This window comes from Schistocerca nitens, chromosome 1 (assembly GCF_023898315.1).
Source record: "Schistocerca nitens isolate TAMUIC-IGC-003100 chromosome 1, iqSchNite1.1, whole genome shotgun sequence".
Lineage (NCBI taxonomy): Eukaryota > Metazoa > Arthropoda > Insecta > Orthoptera > Acrididae > Schistocerca > Schistocerca nitens.
The window spans coordinates 791,934,899-791,959,643 of NC_064614.1; the positions used below are offsets into that span (position 1 = coordinate 791,934,899).

At 41.6% G+C, this 24,745-nt stretch overlaps 1 protein-coding gene across 1 annotated transcript in view; it reads left to right on the top strand.

Annotated features, from left to right (window-relative positions):
• The window catches only part of LOC126203852 (uncharacterized), a 33,425-nt gene extending 12,344 nt beyond the window's left edge, over positions 1-21,081 (top strand). The window contains exon 2 of the mRNA XM_049938264.1: positions 20,549-21,081. Within this exon, the coding sequence (XP_049794221.1) occupies positions 20,549-21,081 (533 nt within the window). The remainder of the gene's footprint in view (positions 1-20,548) is intronic.
• Positions 21,082-24,745: the final 3,664 nt, after the last annotated feature.

Here is a 24,745-nt window from a genome sequence, read left to right on the forward strand (position 1 = left end):
GTCTGCAGCTCCTTGTCTGTACGAAAATGTTGCCTTCTTAGCCAGCGGTTCGTGTGAGCAGAGATGAAAATTATATGGATCCACGTCTGGTCTGCAGGGTGGGCGATCAAAAACGATGTAAGACCGTCTTTGCGGCCCGTGCAGTGTGCTGCCGAAAACTGTCATGAAGAAGGAAACGTATGACAGGTGCGTTATGTGGGCTGCATTAAATCAGGCGAAGTCTCACGGCAGGCACCTATACTTGGCAATGGACACTATTTTCTAGGCATCTTTGTGTGCTCACTACGCTCAGAACTGAAGAGAACGACGTGACACCATCGATGGGTATACTAGAGACATTGCCCAGCACATCTGTGAAAAGTTTCATCGGATTTTCACTGTGGTTTCCATTTCGCGCCCGACCATACCTTACTTTCTGAGTAGCCCTCATAAACGCGGTCAGCTTCTGATCCACAACCGCATCTTTTCTTGCACTTCCTCGTCCGACTGAAACCGAAGTCCACGCATATCTTTCTTCAGCTTGCCAAAGATGTGAAGATCACATGGTGAAGGATTTGGGATGTACGGTAGATGTTGCAGCGTTTCCCAACCAAATCACTGAACCGTAACCTTCTCCGATTGCAAGTGTTGGGAGCGGGCGTTATTGTGGAACAGAGTGATTGTGTCCAACAGCATTCCCGGGCGTTTTGAGTTTATGGCACACCGCAATTTCTGTAAAATCTTTTCATAGCTCTACGCATTGATTGTGGTTCCAGGCTCGAGAAGCTCGACGAGCAGAGGGGCCGCTACAGTGGAGGAAGTTCTTCATGACCTTACTGGAACTTGTATGAACAGCCTTGGATTTCTTTGGTGGCGGATACGTGGTATGTTTCCACTGTTGGCTTTGCCATTTGCCGTCGGGCTGTCGAAAGGCTATTGGACGGAATCATTCTGCCGCATGGCAATGCCAATCGGACAAAGGTGATATCGTAGGGAAACTCTGCAACATCCTCTGTACAGCTTGACTCTTTTACCACGTGATTTTCACGTCTTTGACGACCCGAAGGGTGACATGTGTGGACGTCGATTTCAGTTGGACGATGAAGCGCAAAAGCAGGTGCGGTTGTGGATCCGTCAGTGGCCGACCGCGTTCTATGAAACACGATTTTATCGTCTCGTGTGTGAGTGGGATAAATGTCTTAACGCGTGTGGGGATTACTTTTTAAAGGAACCATTCCATGGCCTTGTTGTGACTCGTGTTAGGTTCTCATTTGACTGCCCCTCATATTTAAATGATTTTATTGTTTTTCAGAATATTCCCGTTTAACAGCAATACATGTTTCTATTTGACGGAAACAGTTCTCAAAGGAATGATGCCACTTCTCCTGAGGCACTTCAGAAACCAAGTTTTTATGATTCCACTGCTTCATACGATAACGAAAATGTTATTCCACGCTTAAGGTGCTAGGTTACGGCTGTATGGTGGGGGGAGGAGGGTGTGGCGGTGGGAGTGGGTAGAGGTCCATGGTCCTTGGTGCTGTCCTTAGGGTATCCAAATACAGTACTCAATTGTTTAGTTTTTTGTGTGGCACGATGCGTTGTCTTGACAAAGTTATTTTTCCTTTTGAATGTTTTTAACGATTTTTTTCAAACATTTGCGGTACACAGACATTTCTATACCAATGATAGTAACGGTACATCTGTCCCCTAATGCCATAGTAGCAATACTGGCCTGTTTAGAAAAAAACTTACAACCACCTTTACCGCACTTTTGTATGCTTACGTTCTATTCGAAGGACCCATTGAGCCGACTGACTTTTCTTTTCAAGAATATAGCAAAAAACCCCGATTCGTCACCAGTAACGATGTTCCAAACCAAATTTGAAGTCTGACCTTGGAAATTTTCCAGAGTTTTTCTGCACCAATCAGTGCATTGTTGTTTTTGATCGGGAATCAATTTACGTGGAACCTATCAACACTGTTTTCTCACACCTAACTGTTGATGTGAAATTTTTTGGATTTGTCTTTTACCAAAGCCAAATGTCGTCTTGCGATTGTGTTCAAGGATTTCTTAAACAGTGACAGTATTTTTGTCTTTAACGGCAGTACCTGGGCCTCTTCACGAAATTCATCAATAAGAAAAAACAGATCACTTTTGAATACGCTGCACCAGTTGTAAACTTTTGCCTTAGATGGGACTCCTTTGCCAAATGCATTCCTAAACTGATCTTCACATTGTACAGGCGTTAGTGACAATTTAAAACCGTAAAAAAATTGCTCGAAAATGTTACCTAGCCAAATATATTTTTCGATGCACACAAAATCTTTAAATGATGATAATTAACAAACTATTAAAGCAAATCGAACAAATTACACTCAAATAATTTTGCAAAACATAAGAAAATGGCTATCAAATATAAACAAATTGCATTTGTTCTTAGAGACTTGGCATTCTAAAATTTTTGTGAGATCCCTCCTATCACAGAGACAATCACTGTTGAAAAGTCCAAGATCATACGTTCCGACAATATTCAGGAAAGATATTATTTACCACATAAATCTTGCGAAATACTACTTCTGGAAAATCAGCAAGAGGTCCAATGAAATGCCAGTTGAAGTTCAAGAATATATAGAGAGAATAAACTGAAAAGTTGGAAACTAGACAGTTAGAAGAAACTAAACACTCAGGTTGCTTTGAGGAACACGCGACGAAAAAAAATTCACTTCAAGGAGTACGTGTGGGAGAAAACGGATGAAATGACGGACACATAGTAAATGCAGGGCCGGTTTGAGAGCATTTGTTCACACAAACTACGTTTCATCCCCCCTCTCCCTCCCCCGGCTACAACAGATGCTAGTTGCACTTTCTTGAGCTTTTGGTGAGATCTTTAAAAATACGTTTAAATATAGTAATTGGGCCTTTTTTTCAGAGACGTTCCTCTGTAATAGAAATAATTTTCTGACTATTATTCCAGTACCTAATTTTAAAAGAAGAAACAATTCATTTTCACTTAGTTAATTCTTGAGATTTTTAACAACCTTTAGTAAAACAGAAAGACCTCGGTCTGCTGTGTTGTTCTTGCTTCAGTTAAAAGTGATACCTATTCAAAAAAAAAAAAAAAACGGAAAAAACGAATTTTTTTGTATTTCTTAGTTTGACAATGGGAGTTTTTGATTCTATAATTTACAAATTATTTTAGTTTACTCTGTAAGAAGTAGAAGAGAAAAAATATCTGATTTTATATTGAAGTGTTAAACGCAAGACAGTGCTTAGCTGTGGAAGTTATACGAGGGCGGTTCAGAAAGTAACCTCCGATTGGTCACAGTGCGGGTTGTGGGGGGAGTAGCGACGCCATCTGTGCGTTCACGCACTCAACAGGTCAGTCGGCATCAAGCCGTGGTCGAGTGAACGTCGTACCTGCGCTAGTTTAGTTTTTGTGGCAGTTTGAAATGTGTGCTGCAATAGAAAACCCCGCCAAATGTGAAGTGCGTGCTCTCATAAGGTTTTTTACAGCCAAAGGATATTCTGCAGCAGCTATTCATCGTGAGCTTTGTGCCGTGTACAGACCAAGAGCTATGAGTGAAGGAGTTGTCCGTGAATGGGTACGTTTATTTAAAAGTGGACGAGAAAACGTTCATGATGAAGAGAGGAGTGGTAGACCATCATTGGTGACTGACGAACTCGTTCAGACAGTTGATGCAAAAGTTCGTGAAAATCGACGTTTCTCAATGTCGGAGTTGTCTACTGGTTTTCCACAGATTTCTAAGACTCTCTTGTACGAGATAGTGACAGCAAGATTGGGTTACCGTAAGTTCTGTGCACGATGGGTGCCCAAAATTCTTACCGACCACCACAAAACTCAAAGAATGGCCTCTGCATTAGACTTTCTGTCACGTTATGAGGACGAAGGAGAACCATTGTTAAACAGAATCGTGACCGGTGACGAAACCTGGATTAAGTACGTGAACCCTGAGACAAAAGAACAATCAAAGATGTGGGCACATTCAAATTCGCCTACCAAACCAAGAAAAGCCTCGCAAGATTTTTCTGCCAGAAAACTGATGGCAACGGTGTTTTGGGATGCCAAAGGGGTGTTGTTGGTTGAATTCATGGAACGTGGTATGACCATTAATCAAGACATGTACTGTGAAACAATAAAAAAGTTACGACGGGCTATACAGAACAAACGCCGTGGTATGCTGACTTCCGGTATCGTTTTTTTGCACGATAACGCCCGTCCTCACTCTGCTCGCAGAACAACGGCCCTTCTTGAGTCCTTCAAGTGGGACGTTATCAACCATCCACCTTACAGCCCAGACCTGGCGCCAAGTGATTATCACCTCTTCATGCATTTGAAGAAATGGCTCGGGTCACAGCGGTTTGATGACGACGAAGAGCTCAAAGATGCGGTCTCAGGCTGGCTCCAGGCACAAGCGGGTGATTTTTATGCAGAAGGAATTTCAAAGCTTGTGAAGAGATACGATAAGTGCCTCAATCGCTATGGAGACTATGTAGAAAAATAGTGCAAAGATGTAGTTGTAAGATGTATATATTAAAATATTTTTATTTAACTTGGTGTATTTTTTTAAATCAGCCGGAGGTTACTTTCTGAACGGCCCTCGTATATTATATGCGAAGAACGCTCGAAATGGTTCAAATGGCTCTGAGCACTATGGGACTTGACATCTATGGTCATCAGTCCCCTAGAACTTAGAACTACTTAAACCTAACTAACCTAAGGACATCACACAACACCCAGTCATCACGAGGCAGAGAAAATCCCTGACCCCGCCGGGAATCGAACCCGGGAACCTGGACGTGGGAAGCGAGAACGCTACCGCACGACCACGAGCTGCGGACGAAGAACGCTCGCCAGGAAACTATAACATGTAACGTGCAGACTTAGCAGTATTCTATTTCTAGTTAAGTTAGGCACTGGGTTAAGTTTGAGTCCAATTAGTTGGGAATAAAGGTAAAATTTACATTTCTAATAGGCAACGTCGTTGATTAGTAATTTAAACGTCCTCGGTCCTGGGTTCGAAACCCGCCACCGCTTAAATTTTGATTAATAATCAACGTTGGCGGTTGAAGACTTCCGGAATAAGCGGACACCCTCATTCTGCCAACGACCATGTCAAAGAAGGTGGAGGAGCGGACAGAGGTTCAGGGCACACTCTTGTGCAAATGTGCTTCTAGCGCTGAAAGTTGCTTGTCCATGTGTGAAATTATCTTCGCCCGTATGAAGGTTTCAATTTTTTATCTTCAAGAAAGAACCGTAAGCGCAGATTTATGTTTTGTTGGACTTCATGTGAATGACATGCTATTTCGATGCGTCATCCGTTTCCAGTGCTACATTTCGAAACAGAAGCTGTATGTACTGCATTCTCACTGTGACTGTGACAGCAGCGTGTTAGTGGGTAGTCACTCGCGTTTTCCCGTGTTTAACAGAGATCATATTGAGATAAAATGTGTCACACTCACTGCTCCAAGCATTGGACGCGTTAAAATGGTTCAAATGGCTCTGAACACTATGGGACTTAAAATCTGAGTTCATCAGTCTCCTAGAACTTAGAACTACTTAAACCTAACCAACTCAAGGACATCACACACATCCATGCCCGAGGCAGGATTTGAACCTGCGACCGGAGCACTCGCGCGGTTCCGGACTGAAGCGCCTAGAACCGCTCGGCCACACTGGCCGGCTGGAAACGTGAATCTACCGTACGAAACACTGTAGTTGTTTAGTAGATTGGTGCACAATCGAGTTTTCGAAAGATTCAATATATTATACCGAATTTGACAACCAATACAGTTTAGTATTTTAGTGCTGATGAAGCGTAATGTCAACATTCCAAATCTTCCAGCAAACGAAGCAATGCATCAGACCAGCTAATTAGTTATTAAGAAAAAAAGTCTCGCTACGTAAGGTGAAAATCTGGAACATTGCGCTGTTTTCAAAGAGGGATTGACACCGAGGCATGTAGTTAAATATCGATTCTGTCCCGGAAAAATCGGGACGATTGGAAATTTTGTTAATTCCTTGAATGAGCGTTAAGACATGATATTGTGTTGTTACCAGCGAAGCTTGCTGCATTTGGGGGATACAGGTATGCAATAATTTAGCAGATGAAGTTACAGGAACAGAAATATCAAGAGCTTTCATAATGTTGGAGCAAATCTTTTATACAGTTTTTTTATAACAGATAATATATGCTAATTAATGTCTTAACAAACGTTCACTTATGCCTGATAAATTGCGTGTCATGTGGAGGAGAAGGAGGAGATTAGTGTTAAACGTCCAGTAGACAACAAGGTCATTAGCGACGGAGCACAAGCTCGGATTAGGGAAGGATAGGGAAGGAAATTGGCCGTGCCCTTTCGAAGGAACCATCCCGGTATTTGACTGAAGCGATTTAGGGAAATCACGGGAAACTTAAATGAGGATGGCCGGACGCGGGTTTAAACCGTCGTCCTCCCGAATGTTAGTCCAATGTGCTGACCATTGCGTCACCTCGCTCGGTCGTGTCGTGTATGATTTCAGTATGTACGTTTATTTATTTATTCTTGTTTTTGTTCCCATCTTTTTCATTGTCAACACATTATTTCATATTATAGGAAAAACAAGCTGCAGCCCACATCACTGCTGAAAGTATGTGTGTAATGCAATGTCTGTGATATTCTTGTATTATTGCAAAGCCCTTCGTGTAACATATAAATTGTAAAAATTTACTTGTAAAAATCAATACCTACTTGTCGAATACCATTTGCACGACTTGTACAATATCATGATTTCTTGGCTCAAAACAATGCAGTAAAAACTGAGAAACCGACGATGCTACAAAGTTTGTTCTGTTAGAGAAAGTAATGCAATTTTTCTCGGTGGCAGCTATTCACTCTCGCTCGCTACCACAGCTGGGTACGTGTTGGAGAGTGCTGGCAGCAGTGAAGAGCTTAGGCTTGCAGCTGCCGGGGCCCCACGCAGCAGCAGCACGCCGTAACCTGTTCTCTGGGTGCAGGGGTTGCTGGCAACCTTGGGCGGCCGGAGACGTCGTGCGCTGCCCGACGCAACGACACGCCGTTGTCCACTCGTGAGATGCGGAGCATTCGCCTGTCGGCCTGCTCTGCTGGTTTAACCCTTTCAGACCTGATTTTTTATTTACTTATAAAAAAATATCTGACAATATTTTTACATTCAGGTGACTATCCTGACAACATTTTTCTAAGAAAAAATTTCACCTGATCTCTAGTTTTCTAGATATTTAATGTACACAATTGTGTTCATCAGGTCTCGAGCTTCATGTCATACATTACGGAAATTAACACTATGGATCAAGTATGCCACTCTTTATTTCCCTTTAAAACAGAAGAAACAATAAAAATAATTCCAAATTACAGTTCTTATTTAAACAACAGTGGTAAAAACACTGATTTTAAAGTTTTGCTTGAAACTGCAAAAAAAATTTCTGTCCTTTTGGAGACATAAATGTACTTTACATTTTCTGCACTGAATTCTAGAACGCCCTGTACATTTTGGAAATTTGCAGCGAATTGGAGCTCCTACATCATGCAAAGGCAAATGATCAATGGAATCAAACTGTATCTCTGTAGCTGCTCATAATTCTCCTCTTCTTCTTGGTATTACTCTGATGTCTGAAGCCAGTTCTTCATCAGACAGACGCGCCCTCTTCTTTTCAGTCACTTTCTTCTGGCACAGTATCAATCCATCTGCTACCCTGATATGAAAGGAAAGAAGGTCCATTTGCTTCTTCTTTTGGATAGACAGGTTGTCTGCATCTTGTATGCCAACCAACTTTGCACGATGGCAAAGTCAACAGCATGAAAAATCATACGGAAAGCCCATTTTCGAGATCTGATGAAAACTCTGTAGTAGCTTGTCAATTGATCAAATGGTTCCACACCATCCATTGCATGATTATATCTTCTCACTATTTCAGGTCTTTCTGCTGTCAAATATTTATGGTGTTTTTTGTCCCAACACTCAACTTTATCCACTGAGCCTTTACCAACAAAGTTTCAACACAATACAACTGGCCTATAGTCTAACCATTTACACATGGTAATGTCATCAGCACTAGTGAATTCTTCCCACTAACCTCTGGTTTGTTTCATTATTGTTTTATCATCTGAAAAAGGCAAGTTCTTTCTAGATCTGTTTTGATGGACAGTACCTGCTGCATTGATGCCTTGATACAAAAGGAAATCATGCACTATTCCACTCTTTTCACATGAAGACTTTGATTCCCCATGGACTTGGTTTCCCCTTGACACACTGCTTTGCAGAAAACTTCCCAGTGAAAGGAATAATTCCTTCACTGACACCAACATTCTCTTCTATAGGAAGTTCACTGCAGCATTTTCGAACGGCTGAGTAAATTGGCCTGACTTTGTAAAATTTATACTTATTGTCAGGTGGCTTTTCCAGATTGTTCACCAAGTGTAAATTTATTCGTAATTCTAAAAATCTGTCTCGTGATATGTTTTCCCAAAGTACATTTACCTTCAGGCTTGTATCCCAATACATTCATAATCTGGGAAATTTCAAGGTGCCAGTCAATATATGCAAACCAAATAGCATCTCTTATGCTTGAGGAGTTGTCTGCTTGAATGAGATTTTGCCTCGTTGTAATGCATAAATATGAGCATGTGCTGCCATGCTAGTGAACAAATCATCTGGTATATATCTTTTGAAGTATTGCATTGGAGAACACAAGAGAGATTCTTCGAAATTTGGAGCTTTGTATGTTTCTGCAATTGTACTTAGAGGGTTGCGTTTCCATTTTATGGATTCTTTAGGTGTCACCATCATGTTGTCACACAGGTTATTCAATTCTGGGTTGTTTTCATTGCATAAAAAGTTCATTTCATCATCCACTACCTCTCCATCATCTTCATCTTCAGATATGGTGTCTCTACACACATCATTCACGCCCACTTTATTTGCTCCAACACGTCTTACTATTTGTGGAGCCTGCCTTTCAATAAGTGGTACACTGTCATCCTCATCTCCTCTCAAACTAATTTCAGAAACGCCACCATAATCAAGTCCCAATCTTCCTCCACAGAAAGATATTTCTTATCCATATTTGTAAGTCAAAAGCCAGCAATATAAAATAAAATCATATGTACAGGTCAGTTATTCTCCTTTCTTGCTGCTGATACTGAAATTAATTGAAAAATTCCCATTCGTAACTACCATAGCCATGCAAATATAGCTGTCACACATTTTAGGTTATTTTTTCTATTTTACACCATTAATGACCTGTTGTACACAAATGTGTACATTAGTCTTACCTGATACATAACACAAATATGAACTGAATAAAATTGCTGAAAATTCCACTGAAAGAATGTCTAATGTTTCCAAAAGAAGGAAATCACACAAAACATTCATAAACAAAACCCACAATGTGACTATTATAGCAATAAAGTCAACGAGTAATGGCTTCCCACAGAGAGACAACACCAGAGAGTATATTTTGCTATGTGGTTCACAGACTGCTCGCAAGAGAGCAGCAACTGCTGGAGAATGGCTAAAAGAAACATACACAAATGTGAAAAGTGGGTTTGGATGCACCTGACATTTCTTGTCAGCGAAATATTAGTGAACAAACTTTATGTACACAATTGTGAGCACCAGGTCTGAAAGGGTTAACGTCGCGCAGCTTCTGTACCGCTGATGAACTGCGGGGTCCGGTCAGCAATATGCTCTCATGTTATTTAAAAGTGTTATTTTACTTACATATAATACTTGTAAACGTAGTGGAATTTAATCGGGCGATGCTGTGGGAATCCTACAAGTCATAAAAATTGATGTGTGTGCGTGTTCCACATCTCCTAAACCACTGAACTGATTTCAGTAAAGCTTGGTACACATATATCTTACTGTCAGGCAACATTGGCAGTGGGGGTAAGAACTAAGCCTGGGAAAAACAGACCGGTGAAAATGGATACCGCTATATTAGTGCTAAACAGCCGGTATTTTTCAGTATTTGTTTGTCACGGTTATAACAGGTGGTTCGTTTTTTAAAAAAATAACCGGATAAAAAAACTGAAATATTTGTTAGGCATAGCAGCAGGGCTAAAATTTTTGTTTTTTAAATAAAATATTTTAAAAAAGAGTAGTTTCTATTCGTAAAATTTCCATTGCTCTGAAACGTTGCGATATTATTTACAATGGGAAAAACGATCAGTGCTGTTTTAATAACAATCCCGACAGAGTAGAGCAACAAACACATGAAATAAGAATTGGTACAGCGTTGCTGAGACAGTAATGACCTATTACCATGTGGCGTGACCTGTTGGGAGGTACGCATGTACACGCTGTGTACGAGACTCGCCCTGTCTGATCTTTATTGTAATTTCCCACTGTTATCGCCAGGCATTAGCTGGATTACAGAATGGCACCATTCCTGGTCTCGAAGTATTTTACGAAGTGCGGTATCAGTGAAGTACAATACACCATTTGCTTTAAAATATTAAGAACAGGAGGAGCCACAACAAACTTAAAACTTAACAGTTCATTCATAGTTTACAATAAAAACAAAAAGTAGATGATCTGTTGCGTGTGTACATGTTATGCCTTTATCTGCTTGTAGCCACTGAGAGCGGACAAATTAACACTAAAAATAAAGTTCTCCAACCTCAGATTTCATCCCTGAACGCTGACTATTCGTAATGTCCAAATAGTGTATGAGCCTCGATTAAAGCATGACATTTTTCAAAAAATTGGAATCAATACGAGAATAATGGTGATTTTTGTAGTATTCAACCACTCGTCACTTTTCCGAGAAAAGCAGCAGAGAGTGGAAGGACTAATTTTCTTTTATTTGTCTATGTAATTTACTACTTTGATTCTTTGTATCTTGAAACTATGGGAGTCAATTTTTTCAATTTATCACCGGAAATGAAAGAAATAAAAAACTGAAAAGTTGTTATTTCGGAAAACGGGCGTTGAAGAAAATCGACATACTGTAAAACAGTAACATTCACCTACCTATCAAAGGTGAGGATGAAAAACAAGTGTAGACCGCAACGCGTGAATTCCCAAACTTCTTCATCAAGTATTTGAGAATGGGACCACTTGGCGGTTTGCAGCAAACTGTATACATAATTTCAGATCTTTAGAAATTTTTTTCTCCCTGAGAGCTCCTACAAAATGATGAGAGGTAAACTGTTTATCGGTTACTACTTTTCCGCTATTCTTGCAGTAAAAGACCACATGAGGCAAGACGTTATAATTTATTACTTCTTTATTACTAACTGCATTCGCGAAACATTTTAATGACAGTACGCACATATTCCACTGAATGCAAATGCAAAATTATATCATTGTTCGACTCATAGTTCAGAAGATGTGATGTCGTAAACAATAAGATGGGTGAAAAACTGCCGCACCATGCACGCCGTTTAATTTGTTATTTCTTTGCTACTAACTCTATTCGTAATAAGTTTCGCAAACAATATCCACATGTCATTAAGAAAGCGTATAAACCGTCTGAGGATGAATCACAACGATTCGAAACCGGTAACGGTACCCTTTGAATAAAGGAACTGAAAGTAAATTTGTGGCTGGTTGCTGTCCTAACAACATTCGTCTTCAAACAACAGCCACGGTCTCCATCATGTCATCATATGACAAAATTGCAATATCCACTTATACCGCTGAATGTACCTGCAATATTGTATCATTGTACGACACATAGTTCAGCAGATATGACGTTATAAAAGTGAGATATATGAAAAACTGCCACATCGTGCATGGCATTTAAATTTGTTACTTCGTTGCTAAAACTCCATTATCAACATAATTTGCCGGTGGTATCCACTTATGCCATTCAATGTACAGTCATGCTCCAAAGTATCCAAACGACCTGAATTGCATTTCGCCTGATTCGCATGAACCCGCATAACGCAGCTGTCTACAAGGTCTCTAATCGCTCCTTGGCACAGTCGTTTGACTACTGAAAATGGTTCCAACAAGTGGTTCAAATGGTTCAAATGGCTCTGAGCACTATGGGACTCAACATCTGAGGTCATAAGTCCCCTAGAACTTAGAACTACTTAAACCTAACTAACCTAAAGACATCACACACATCCATGCCCGAGGCAGGATTCGAACCTGCGACCGTAGCAGTCACGCGGTTCCGGACTGAAGTGCCTAGAACCGCACAGCCACCAAGGCCGGCGTTCCAACAAGTCACCACTAGAAAATACTGCTCTGTGTCGCAATAACTCAAGATGTAAAGTAATACCACGATACTACAAATATCAGGCAACACCTTATCACAGATAAGACTGTCCTTAAGGCTTGTAAGCTCACATTTATTACAATAAATGACATACTCTCATTATTACGTCAGATAGGTAATGCACATAGTAAGTTCGTCGTACTCATGATTTCCTATACAAAGTAAAATACCATACTTATTATTTAACACAAAATGACATTAAAAATTTAAGTTATTCACGAGCAGTTAGTTGAGAATATGTATGAACTTCAAATGACACGACGAACCGTCTCTTTCTGCAAATGGATTCGAACCCAGGACATACAGACTAAGCAAAGATTTCGTGACTGGCGGAAACTAACATTCGTTCCTGACTAGACACACAGAGAGTGATAAACCTCGATTTTAGACAGTATCAGTTAGCAAATATCAGCGTTAAATTACATAACGTAAACATTTTTAACGGCCAGGAATTCCTACCCAGTATCCATTGCCCCTGTTAGCGAACTTCGAGAGATGTTAAATATTGCTTCTTTATAAGTAACTTACTTGAAATGCCGTGAGGTAAAGCTTTATGTTGGACAGGGATTCGAACCCAGAACCTAATCGGATTGTTATCGAAGCACAATCATCTATGACATATCGGATTTTCTCGGCAGTAGCTAGATGACGAGGCGAAACATTAATTTTTTCCTTCCCACGACTCCAATCCGGCACCTATTGCTGTTATATTCTAGAGAAAACGAACGCTAAATATGGGTTTGGGACTAGCAGTGACATATGAGCGTGTTTGAACTAGATATAATATGACGAAGAGTTCAGTGCTGACTGTGAATCGAACCTCCCACATATCGTTGTTGACTACACACAAAGAGACGTCAGCTACCGAATTTTTCTCCACCAGCAGCTCGAAATAACATCCCTGAACCTACAGTGATCTCGCAAATAGTTGTGTCTCACTGGGAGTCAAAAACGTCAGATATTGTTAGTGTTGACAACGAATGAAAATACATTAAAAACCAAAATTATTATCCACCAGCAGATAGGTGTTCACATGCTAGAGCTTGATAACACATAACGAAAACTTTAGTGCCGGGCCAGGATTCGAACCCATTCACGCGCAATATGTGGAGATGTTGAGGAATCTGCAGTTTTGAACAAAGAACAAATTGTAGTCGAGCTGTATTGTCGCGAAGGGATCAAATTCCGCGTTAAGGGCGGTCTGGGCGGCATTCTCAGTTCAGAAATAATTTTATCGACATACAGAAGCTCAAATAAAAGATGGAATAAGTGTCCTGTGACCCTACATGGCGTTTCTTTCGTCACTAGAAATATATAACTAGTATAAGAAAGGTTACTGGTGATAAAGAGTTTCTACATGTCGCCACTCCTGACTTTATTGTGGTTTAACCTAACGTCTACTTGATAGAAAAGGAATATCATGTTTAATGTGAATTTCAGACCACAATGACATTATACCTTCTTCTCTTGGCGTAGCCAGAAGCGAATAGAATCTGTCTCTCCCTATCAAAAATCGTTGGCAGAAGTTGGAATCGAACCCAGACTATAAGTATATGAACCTATTATCAAGCCAACAGGCCACCAAATCCTCTTCTCTTGACTCATTTTTCTATCATAACGCCGTTGCGCCATACTGGATGAGAATTCTGACACACAGGCTCCCTGTAATGGTTTGCAGCATGTTCAGTACATTCATTTTCTTGGTTGACCGAATCGCCATGAACTAGCTGCCTCGGCTACCCAGGGCATACATTTGACTCTATTTTGTAATCACCAAAATAAAATCATGTAACTGCCACCTACACAGAACTGCCAACAGTGAAGGATGGAGAAATTTAAATAGGAAGTGTTCCTTTCCACTTGAGCTACTCTATTGCACTATCTGTTTGTTGAAAACGTCGTGCAGTGCAAAAGAAAAGCTGTAACTGTCTGTCTCTTAGAAGTCTAGATCCGGCCATATACATTATCTCGCAGCACTGTGGAGTGCGGAAGTTCTGGAGGAATTGTATACTTCTGGAGCAGCTGTAGCTACGTGTCAGCTAGTAGCATGACGGTAACTGTTGTGCACTGTAGATAAGACGTCTCGAGTTCGAGTACATTTACTGCTACATTTTTTAAAACGCAATTCTGCTGTCTGCTGAAGCTGTAAATCTAATAGAACTTTGAACATAATTTCCTTCACTTCTCAACCCAAAATAGTCGCATGTGGAAAGTGGGCTAACTTCTGCGACATTTTGTTCTACTCAGGTTTAATAGACGGCCAGGCAGCAGATGCATCTCAAAGCTTTTGAATTATGTATGGGGAGAGTGCATCGTGCCCAAATACGTCAGAAAAGTATTTTCTACGTCAGCTGTTGTGTGGTAGTGGCATTTTATTCTTCTTCAATCCGTAACAGAGAGGGGGAAGCAGACTGGTGTACAGCCGTACACGCCAGTATGAGTGGAGCGCTGCCAGCCTGTTACGCGCCGTGAGTTTACTCTTAACTAATTTTGCAGAAGACGAAAATTAATTTGGAAATTCGAATGCAATGTTCGATACTGCGGTTACATGTTAAGCCTGAAGCAATTTTGCTAAGCCCTTCAATGGCAGTTTCCGAGTGTTTTGTTCTTCCCGCATTATGGAAAAAAAATGTTGAACATTACTACAATCAAACATGTCCAACACCTACAATGGCTAGAAGTATTCCGAATGGGTAACTAGGCTGCAAGTAATTACTAGGGATAAAGACATTGCTAATAAGCCTGGCATAAGTTGGGTTTCAACGTATTTTTGAAAATTTTTGCTATCCGTTCCTGAGTGATAGTCGGACGTTTTGGTTTTTGAGCCTGCACGAATAACAATTAAACTCTGACCGGCATTTTTGTTTGCCTATACTACTCGCACACTATCACTTTGCCATTTATTTACTGTATAATGTGTGTGAATCCATGTTTCATCTTAGTAAACTACTGGTCGCTTTGATTCTGACAAAGAATGGTCTTTCAGCAACAAGCCCTCTCGTCCGCACATAACAAAATGTTAATTTTGACACCCTCTAAAACGAAAATTCATAGACAGAAAATTGCTTCTAAGGGTTTCCTTGCTAGCATTGAAGCTCATTTCTGTTTGACAAAAGCTCTGCAGTTTTCGCAAAGTTCGTGTTTCTTTCTATTGTTAGTAATGCCATAGAAATTGCTGCCTGATAATACACTTATACATATCATCGGTCACATACTTATTGTGAGTTCTTGCTTCTTCTTCTTGGGCGCTAGTTTAACCGTAGCCTAGCTCTACCTCGTCACGTGACCTAGTTCCTGGCACTGCCGGGTCACCACTTCGCCTTTCCAGGCAATAGGTATTGTTGCGTTCTGTACAACAAAAACTACAGAATTCATTTCGGTAGTTGGCCGAGGGAGTCAAGATTAGTCAGAAGCACTTTCATTGCTTTTCGTAAGAACAGAAGAATTGGTGCGTCAGAATTTCTTGCAACTTGGGATGTAATAGGTAAGTGCTTTTCATATAACGTACAATTAGTATTGCGCATGCACGTTACTCATAAGTTAGAATTTTTCTCCGTCAGGATTGCAGAATAGGAAAATTTATTTTTCTTATGATCTGTTACTTCAAAAATTGGTAAGTCGCCAAATAAGCACGCGTCGTCCCAATAGCTAGAATGAAAATAAAGCGAAGAAAAGTGAAGTGATACGGCGATGACTAATTTATTACCCCTTACTCCGTAATCAGATACGAAAGAAGTGACACATGCAAATTACGACATATGTCAAGTGTCAGTTCTTTGAAATGAACAACCGCAGTGCAGTGAGTTAATAATTTCGACTAGCATTAGTACCCGTCGATGCCAGGGTGTGTATTTATTGCATTATTATGTTACTCCATCTCCTTATTCTTCCTCTCTCCATTGTCTTCCACCCCACTCTTTGACCGTTTCACCTGCGTCTGTAGTGAAATTCGGCTGGAAATTCAATTTCACGCGGCTCAATTCTTATGACTTCATCTCCTGAACAGTGTATCCTACACTAATACAATTTTCCGTTTACGTGCAGTGGAATATCAGGAAATTGTCTGCGAAGTGTGTTGCAAATAAAGTTAGTACACTGACATCAACAGTTAGTTTCATGTAATCGTTCTTTACAGGCTGGATCGAAACATGCCCGACGGTAGAAAAAGAAAATGGCTCTGAGCACTATAGGACTTAACATCTGAGGTCGTCAGTCCTCCAGAACTTAGAACTACTTAAACCTACCTAACCTAAGGACATCACACACATCCATGCCCGAGGCAGGATTCGAACCTGCGACCTTAGCAGTCGCGCGGTTCCGGACTGAAGCGCCTAGAACCGCTCGGCCACTGAGGCCGGCGGTAGAAAAAGACTATCTGGCAGTGAATATAGGAAAAGACGGGCGCTGAAGGAAGATGACGATAAGAAGCAAAAGGAAGCACTACAACGCTATTTCAAGCAAAAGAAAGAACGACCTAGCCGGCCGCGGTGGTCTAGCGGTTCTGGCGCTGCAGTCCGGAACCGCAGGACTGCTGCAGTCGCAGGTTCGAATCCTGCCTTGGGCATGGGTGTGTGTGATGTCCTTAGGTTAGTTAGGTTTAAGTAGTTCTAAGTTCTAGGGGACTTATGACCTAAGATGTTGAGTCCCATAGTGCTCAGAGCCATTTGAAAGAACGACCTAGCAGCGGCGAGGGTGGAAAAATAGATCCTGAAAGTACAGAAACCAGTGGAGCTACTGCAGCTACATCTTTATCTTCAGGACATGACCAGAAAGTTGACGAACACAGTATTGCGACCACCGTATACGGTAGCAATGCTGACGGTGGGCCATCCACAACATGTTCAACAGACCTCGTCTGGACTCAAGACCCGCTTTGTGACGAAAGCTCCGAGATTGAAACATCAAGCAGAACTGAAATTCGGAAAATACCGGAGGAACATCAGCCGAGGTACTCACCACCGGAGAAGTGATTGAAGGCGAGCTTAAACTGGAAGACACAATTGACTCAGATCCCGGAAGATGGCCGGAAGTTATTACCGACTGCATTCGAACGACTTTGGTCATGCGAGGTCCTCCCGAGGGCATTAAGGAAGCTGAAGAATGTACTAAAAACGCGGACAACCGGCGTTTATGCCCTATGCACTACAGCTATTCTTTGAATAATTTAGAAGAAGCAGGTGGTTGGTGTACTCAAAGAGCAAGGTTGCTGTGTTCTGCTTTTGTTGCAAACATTTTTCGTCATCTACAGTAAAAATTGCAAAGAACGGTATAAGCAACTCGCGGCACCTTGCTTCGTATCTTGAAAGTCACGGGAAGCTCACCGAGCAGTTGAGTTCACATAAAAAGTGGATCGTTTTTTCCGAGGGGCTGTCGACGCCTATCATCAAAGGCTTCTGAACACTGAAAGCGAACATTGGAAAAATGTTCTTGAGTGCTTAATAGCAATAATTCATTTCCTGGGTCGGCAGTGTCTGCCTTTGAGAGGAAGTACAGATACACTCCTTCAGCCTGACAACGGAAACTTCTTGAAACTCGATGAATTATTCGGAAAGTTCGACACTGTGATGATGGAGCACCTGCACAGAACAAATCAAGGTGAGAACAAGGGTCATCATTAATTTGGAAAAGAAACACAGAATGAAATAATTAATTTTATTGGATCATCTATAACCAACAACGTTCTATTAATGATGAAATCTGCAAAGTATTGCCCGCCGTGGTGGCCGAGCGGTTCTAGGCGCTACAGTCTGGAACCGCGCGGCCGCTGGTTCGAATCCTGCCTCGGGCATGGTTGTGTGTGATGTCCTTAGGTTAGTTAGGTTTACGTAGTTCTAAGTTCTAGGGGACTGATGACCTCAGAAGTTAAGTCCCATAGTGCTCAGAACCATTTGAACCGTTTTTGCAAAGTATTACAGTATAATTCCGGACTGCACACCAGATATTTCAAAAGTTGAGCAGATGACAGTTGTGGTACGTTTCGTCCAGGAGACAACACTCGACGGGGTATACGATGTCCGAATCCGGAAGCATTTCCTGGGATTTCTTCCAGTGCCCGATTCTTCAAGCTCCACTTTGACGCAGGGTGTACTCAAGTTCTTGAAAGATAAAAAAAAATCCTACTGTGTAATATGAGGGGGCAAGGATACGACAATGGAGCAAATATGGAAGGAAAAAAGTCTGGTCTCCAGAAAAGAATTTAAAGAATTTCAGATATGAACAAGATAGCATTTTATGTACCACGTAGCAGTCACTCATTGAATCTTGTTTTAAACGATGCCGCTATATCTTCTAAGTATGCTGTTTCCATGTTTTCGACAGTGAAAAGCTTCTATGACTTCTTCTCGTTCTCCGTTCGACGTTGGGATGTCTTGAAGAAGCATTTGCCTAACCTGTCGCTGAAGCCACTGAGCGATAAAAGATGGGAAAGTCGCATCGATGCACTTACTCCCCTGAGGTTTCAAATTGGAGGCGTTTATAATGCACTGGTTCAGATACCAGAAGAATTCGATGGCATGACCGCTCACGAAGCAACGTCACTTGCGAATCAAATAAAAAATTACACCTTTCTCACTTCTCTGGTAATCTGGTTTCACATTAGTGTAGTCAGTAAGACCCTCCAGACCATTGACATTAATGTTTCTGAGGCCGCGGAAATGCTTGAAAAAACGAAAGCATATTTTGAGACCTGCAGAACAGAAGATAAGTTTGTGTCTTTCTTGACGGATTCCAAAGAATGGCTACAGAATTAGAGCTAGAAGATCTAACGTTATAACGGATAAGTGTTTCCCGGCGACGAAGTAAGAAGCCAATACACTTTACCTATGAAGGAAGGGATGAGACAATAGATGACCCAACAAAACTTTACAAGATTGAATTCTACTACACTCCTGGAAATTGAAATAAGAACACCGTGAATTCATTGTCCCAGGAAGGGGAAACTTTATTGACACATTCCTGGGGTCAGATACATCACATGATCACACTGACAGAACCACAGGCACATAGACACAGGCAACAGAGCATGCACAATGTCGGCACTAGTACAGTGTATATCCACCTTTCGCAGCAATGCAGGCTGCTATTCTCCCATGGAGACGATCGTAGAGATGCTGGATGTAGTCCTGTGGAACGGCTTGCCATGCCATTTCCACCTGGCGCCTCAGTTGGACCAGCGTTCGTGCTGGACGTGCAGACCGCGTGAGACGACGCTTCATCCAGTCCCAAACATGCTCAATGGGGGACAGATCCGGAGATCTTGCTGGCCAGGGTAGTTGACTTACACCTTCTAGAGCACGTTGGGTGGCACGGGATACATGCGGACGTGCATTGTCCTGTTGGAACAGCAAGTTCCCTTGCCGGTCTAGGAATGGTAGAACGATGGGTTCGATGACGGTTTGGATGTACCGTGCACTATTCAGTGTCCCCTCGACGATCACCAGTGGTGTACGGCCAGTGTAGGAGATCGCTCCCCACACCATGATGCCGGGTGTTGGCCCTGTGTGCCTCGGTCGTATGCAGTCCTGATTGTGGCGCTCACCTGCACGGCGCCAAACACGCATACGACCATCATTGGCACCAAGGCAGAAGCGACTCTCATCGCTGAAGACGACACGTCTCCATTCGTCCCTCCATTCACGCCTGTCGCAACACCACTGGAGGCGGGCTGCACGATGTTGGGGCGTGAGCGGAAGACGGCCTAACGGTGTGCGGGACCGTAGCCCAGCGTCATGGAGACGGTTGCGAATGGTCCTCGCCGATACCCCAGGAGCAACAGTGTCCCTAATTTGCTGGGAAGTGGCGGTGCGGTCCCCTACGGCACTGCGTAGGATCCTACGGTCTTGGCGTGCATCCGTGCGTCGCTGCGGTCCGGTCCCAGGTCGACGGGCACGTGCACCTTCCGCCGACCACTGGCGACAACATCGATGTACTGTGGAGACCTCACGCCCCACGTGTTGAGCAATTCGGCGGTACGTCCACCCGGCCTCCCGCATGCCCACTATACGCCCTCGCTCAAAGTCCGTCAACTGCACATACGGTTCACGTCCACGCTGTCGCGGCATGCTACCAGTGTTAAAGACTGCGATGGAGCTCCGTATGCCACGGCAAACTGGCTGACACTGACGGCGGCGGTGCACAAATGCTGCGCAGCTAGCGCCATTCGACGGCCAACACCGCGGTTCCTGGTGTGTCCGCTGTGCCGTGCGTGTGATCATTGCTTGTACAGCCCTCTCGCAGTGTCCGGAGCAAGTATGGTGGGTCTGACACACCGGTGTCAATGTGTTCTTTTTTCCATTTCCAGGAGTGTATTATCTTTTAGATATAGTAACCACATCTTTGGATGAGAGATTCAATCAACTGAAATCTAATTGTGATTATTTTGATTTTCTCTACGACATCGACGAGCTGAAGAACGCACCTCCTGACAGCCTGGACACAAAGTGTAGAAACCTCGCAGCGATTTTGCAAGATCAAGAGTCAAGCGACATTCATGCACTGGAGTTAAGGGAAGAACTAAAAGTGCTTTCAACATTGTTGAAACCTGGAATAGGTCCAAAAGAGACTCTGAAGGTTATAGGAAGACATAATTTTTGCCCTAATGTTAACACTGCTCTGAGAATTCTCCTAACACTCCCAGTGACAGTTGCGAGTGAAGAGAGGAGTTTGTCAAAACTGAAATTGATAAAGACATACCTCCGATCATTGATGAGCCAAACTCGTTTGAATGATCTTGCAACAATATCGATTGAGCACAAGCTTGCAGAGGACTTAAATTACACAGATCGTATGAAAGAGTTTGTAGAAGCAAAAGCCAGGAAGGTTCGATTCGTCTAGTATTTTTTAAAATTTTTATATTACAATCAGTGTCTTAGTTATTTACTGTATTGTTTCTTATTTTGTTCAACATTATATAGTTGCTGTAAATATTATTGTTCAATCCAAATTATCGTTAAATTTTAAATATATTTTGTTTTCCGTTGAATACATTATCTGTTCACAACCACTGGAAAATGTTTATTGACGTTAACTGTAAGTTCATGCCTCGCGGGATTAGTCGAGTGGTCTAAGGAGCTGCAGTCATGGACTGTGCGGTTGGTCCCGGCGGAGGTTCGAGTCCACCCTCGGGCATGGGTGTGTGTGTTTGTCCATAGGATAATTTAGGTTAAGGAGTGTGTAAGTTTAGGGACTAATGACCTTAGTAGTTAAGTCCCACAAGATTTCACACATATTTGAACATTTTTGTAAATTCACTAGGCTTATTAAAATTAGCTAGATTTCTTCAATCAGGTTTGACTCCATTTTTGAGCTGGTGCACAGCGACTGTTTTGTACAAATCTGTAGAGAATGTCACCAATCAGTCGCAATTTTAGTTTTTATTTTCCATATCTACATAGATTTCGGACGCAGTGTGGCTATTCTCAATGCTCTGAGTTATGTTTACAGCTAGGCTATACCGTCGTGCTGAACGTAACTGCCAACATGATGGTTTATATGTAAGCACATATTAAGAGCGTTGAGACTGGCCACTCAGTGGCCGAAACCTAGGTAGATCCAAAAAGTAAAAACAAAAATTGCGATTGATTGCTGACAGCTCCTACAGATTTGTTTAAATAAAATTCCACAAACGTTTTGTAAAATAAATAAATAAATAAATAAAAATAAAAAAACGAGGGGGGGGGGGGGGGGAGGGGGCGGCAATTTAGCAGCTCGTATGGGGCGGCACTTGGGCTTGCGCCGGCCCAGAATGTAATCAATAAACTGCATGTGCATTGTCAGACTGTTGTAGATAACATCAGAGAATTCGCATAGAAACTTACGAAAATTGTGCACTGTATTATAAGAAATGAAATAAAAACTACCCACAATAACCTTACGATGAAAGTCTGTTATAACAAAACTGGGTGTACACAAGCGTGCCTCTATCGGCACGAATCAGCAAAATACTACTCACTTAGATTTCGATTGTGTCTGTGTGTAATTGGAATTCTGTGTCATACTCAAGAGGTGTCCAAATGTGGCATTTCATAAATAAAGTTATGTATTCCTAGAATCCCAAAATTGACTTGTCAGCAGCGGAAAGAGGTGTTACCTGATGTGCAGCACGTTACCACAGAGCTTTCGAACATGTATATCTCTGAGCTTTCTCTTACGAGGCCAATAGTGGCTTGAACTCGTAAATCGCTATTTAAAGGACGAGATTAGTTGCGATTGCCACGTGCAACGACTTTCCTGGGCTGAAAACCGTGAATTTACAATCTCTTGTTACACCTCAAGCGATAATAACTCAGATTATTCAATGGAAATGACAGGAAAAATCAAGTGAAATTTGAGGTTTAATTCCGTGCACACCAGGACGTAACCGTCGATCACAGAGTTGCCAAACATACATTGCCTTGTTGCCAAATCTCAGTTACAGTACCAGCAGGAAGAAGACGAACCAATGTGATCCTGCAGCGATCTGGGAAGTATGTAAAGAGATCTTCCATTAAAATGACACGTTCCACATTATTACGAAATGTATTCATGATCTATGGAACAAGTATTAATCTAATCATATCATATAATTGCTGACGAGCCATGAAGAGTCATGAATTACCGAAATTTTCGCTAATATCAGTAACCAAATCTAAACTTGAAATTAAAGGCAACAGTTTTTGTAATAAACCGGTACTCCTATCAAGACCCTTTTGTCCCTGTTAACTAACCAAGAAAGATGTCTGATATACCTCCATTCAGAAGTAACAAAGTGTGCATACATTTAAAGTTGAAGCGCATGATGTGAAGTTCTGTGACGGAGATACGAACCCAACACGTAATCGGATTGTTAACTAAGTAAAATCAAATGTTACGTATCGGTTTTTCTTACCAGTTGCTAGGTGTTTTAATCTAAAATAAGGATACAAATTTTTGTGCCTGAGCTACAATCGAACCGATACCTACCGTTCTTCTTTATCATTCACGAATAGAGCTTAAGTATCAATTACTTACTCACCAATAGCAAGATATGTGCGTGTTTGACCAGAAATAACGACCCCTCTTGCGATCGTTGGAAACACATGAACAGACATTAAAATGCACGTTAATTTTCACTATTAGGCCGGTGTGCGCGTGATAGGGCTTGAAGTGAAATTATGAATATTTTTGTACTGGATCAGGATTCGGACCCACATACTTACCTTGGGAGGAGACCTAGAGAAGATTACAGTCTTGGGAAAAGGCACGAAATGATTGAACTATACTGTTCCAAGAGATTCAGATCCTCAAAAGAGGAAATACGAATTCGAATCACAGTCCAGCACCAAATTTCTCAACGTCTCTAGTTCAATCAAGTACAAGTAAAATAAGAGCCCTGTTCCTTTAAAAGGCTATCGGTTCATCAAATAAAATTAAATTTTCTAATGTAAGTAAGTTTACTAGCAACAGTATTTCTGTTTACCATGACTTCCGCCTATGTCGTTTCCCAACGTAAACCGGCTCTGCCCAGTTGGTAATGAAGGAACGTGATGTTTAATGCGGATTCTGGATTATAACGTCTTTCTCTTGAGATTACCAGAGGTAAAGTAAATCTGTATGTGCCTCTTAAAAGTAAATGCCTGAACCCATGCATTGCACCTCTGATAGTTCGTTCCACCAGACCATTGTGGCCACATTTCCCATCCCCAGGAGTGTGCTATAACGGATGATGTGCTTAGCTTACAAAATTGGTCACGGTGGAAAAATTGCAAGTCTATTAAATGGTTAAGCAGAAGCAAGCTTCTGTCGCGGAGATTATGCTATTCTCATGTCAGCAGGATGTAAAGACTCTACTAGGCATCATAGCCTCGATGTGAAGCCATTTTGAAATTTTCACTACTTCAGCAAATTTATTAGTTCGAGAAAAATCCACTGTGAAGTGTGAATTTACTGGATAATTTGATTATTACCGTCATTATTACTATCATTTTCTTCATACCGCTGCTGGAACACATGTGCTTGAAGATCATTTAATGCCTTTTGGTCATTATAGACGAACGGATTCTTTCGCTGTGTACGGAATCCACTTCATGTTAATATCAAACATCAGCAATTACTCGTAGATTACATTAAAACTAAAGTAATTGAAGAATACGTCACTTGTTAACAAAAACGCGCTGCCTTTCTTCATTTACTTGCGCCTAGAAATGGCTGTCGAATGCTGCTAATCCAAAAGATAAGGGATCTTACTGCCTTCCAGCTCTTCCATTGATTTGGTCGACGTGACCTGTTTCATGTTGTGTATGACAGAGAATATTCTAGAAAACCAATTGTTTTCCTTTGCAACAAACAAAGATTTTCATTCTAAGCTACCAAAGTTCAAAATTTTCGCAATATTAGTTCAAATTTAATGTTCGCATCTATAATGTAGCAAAGTATTTCACAGTTGCAAAACCCGCATCCGACTCATTGACCTTACACTTAGTCGCTGACCAGTTTAAGTAACCTAATGTAGAGAAGACTGTTTGCCAGTGCTCTTTCTAAC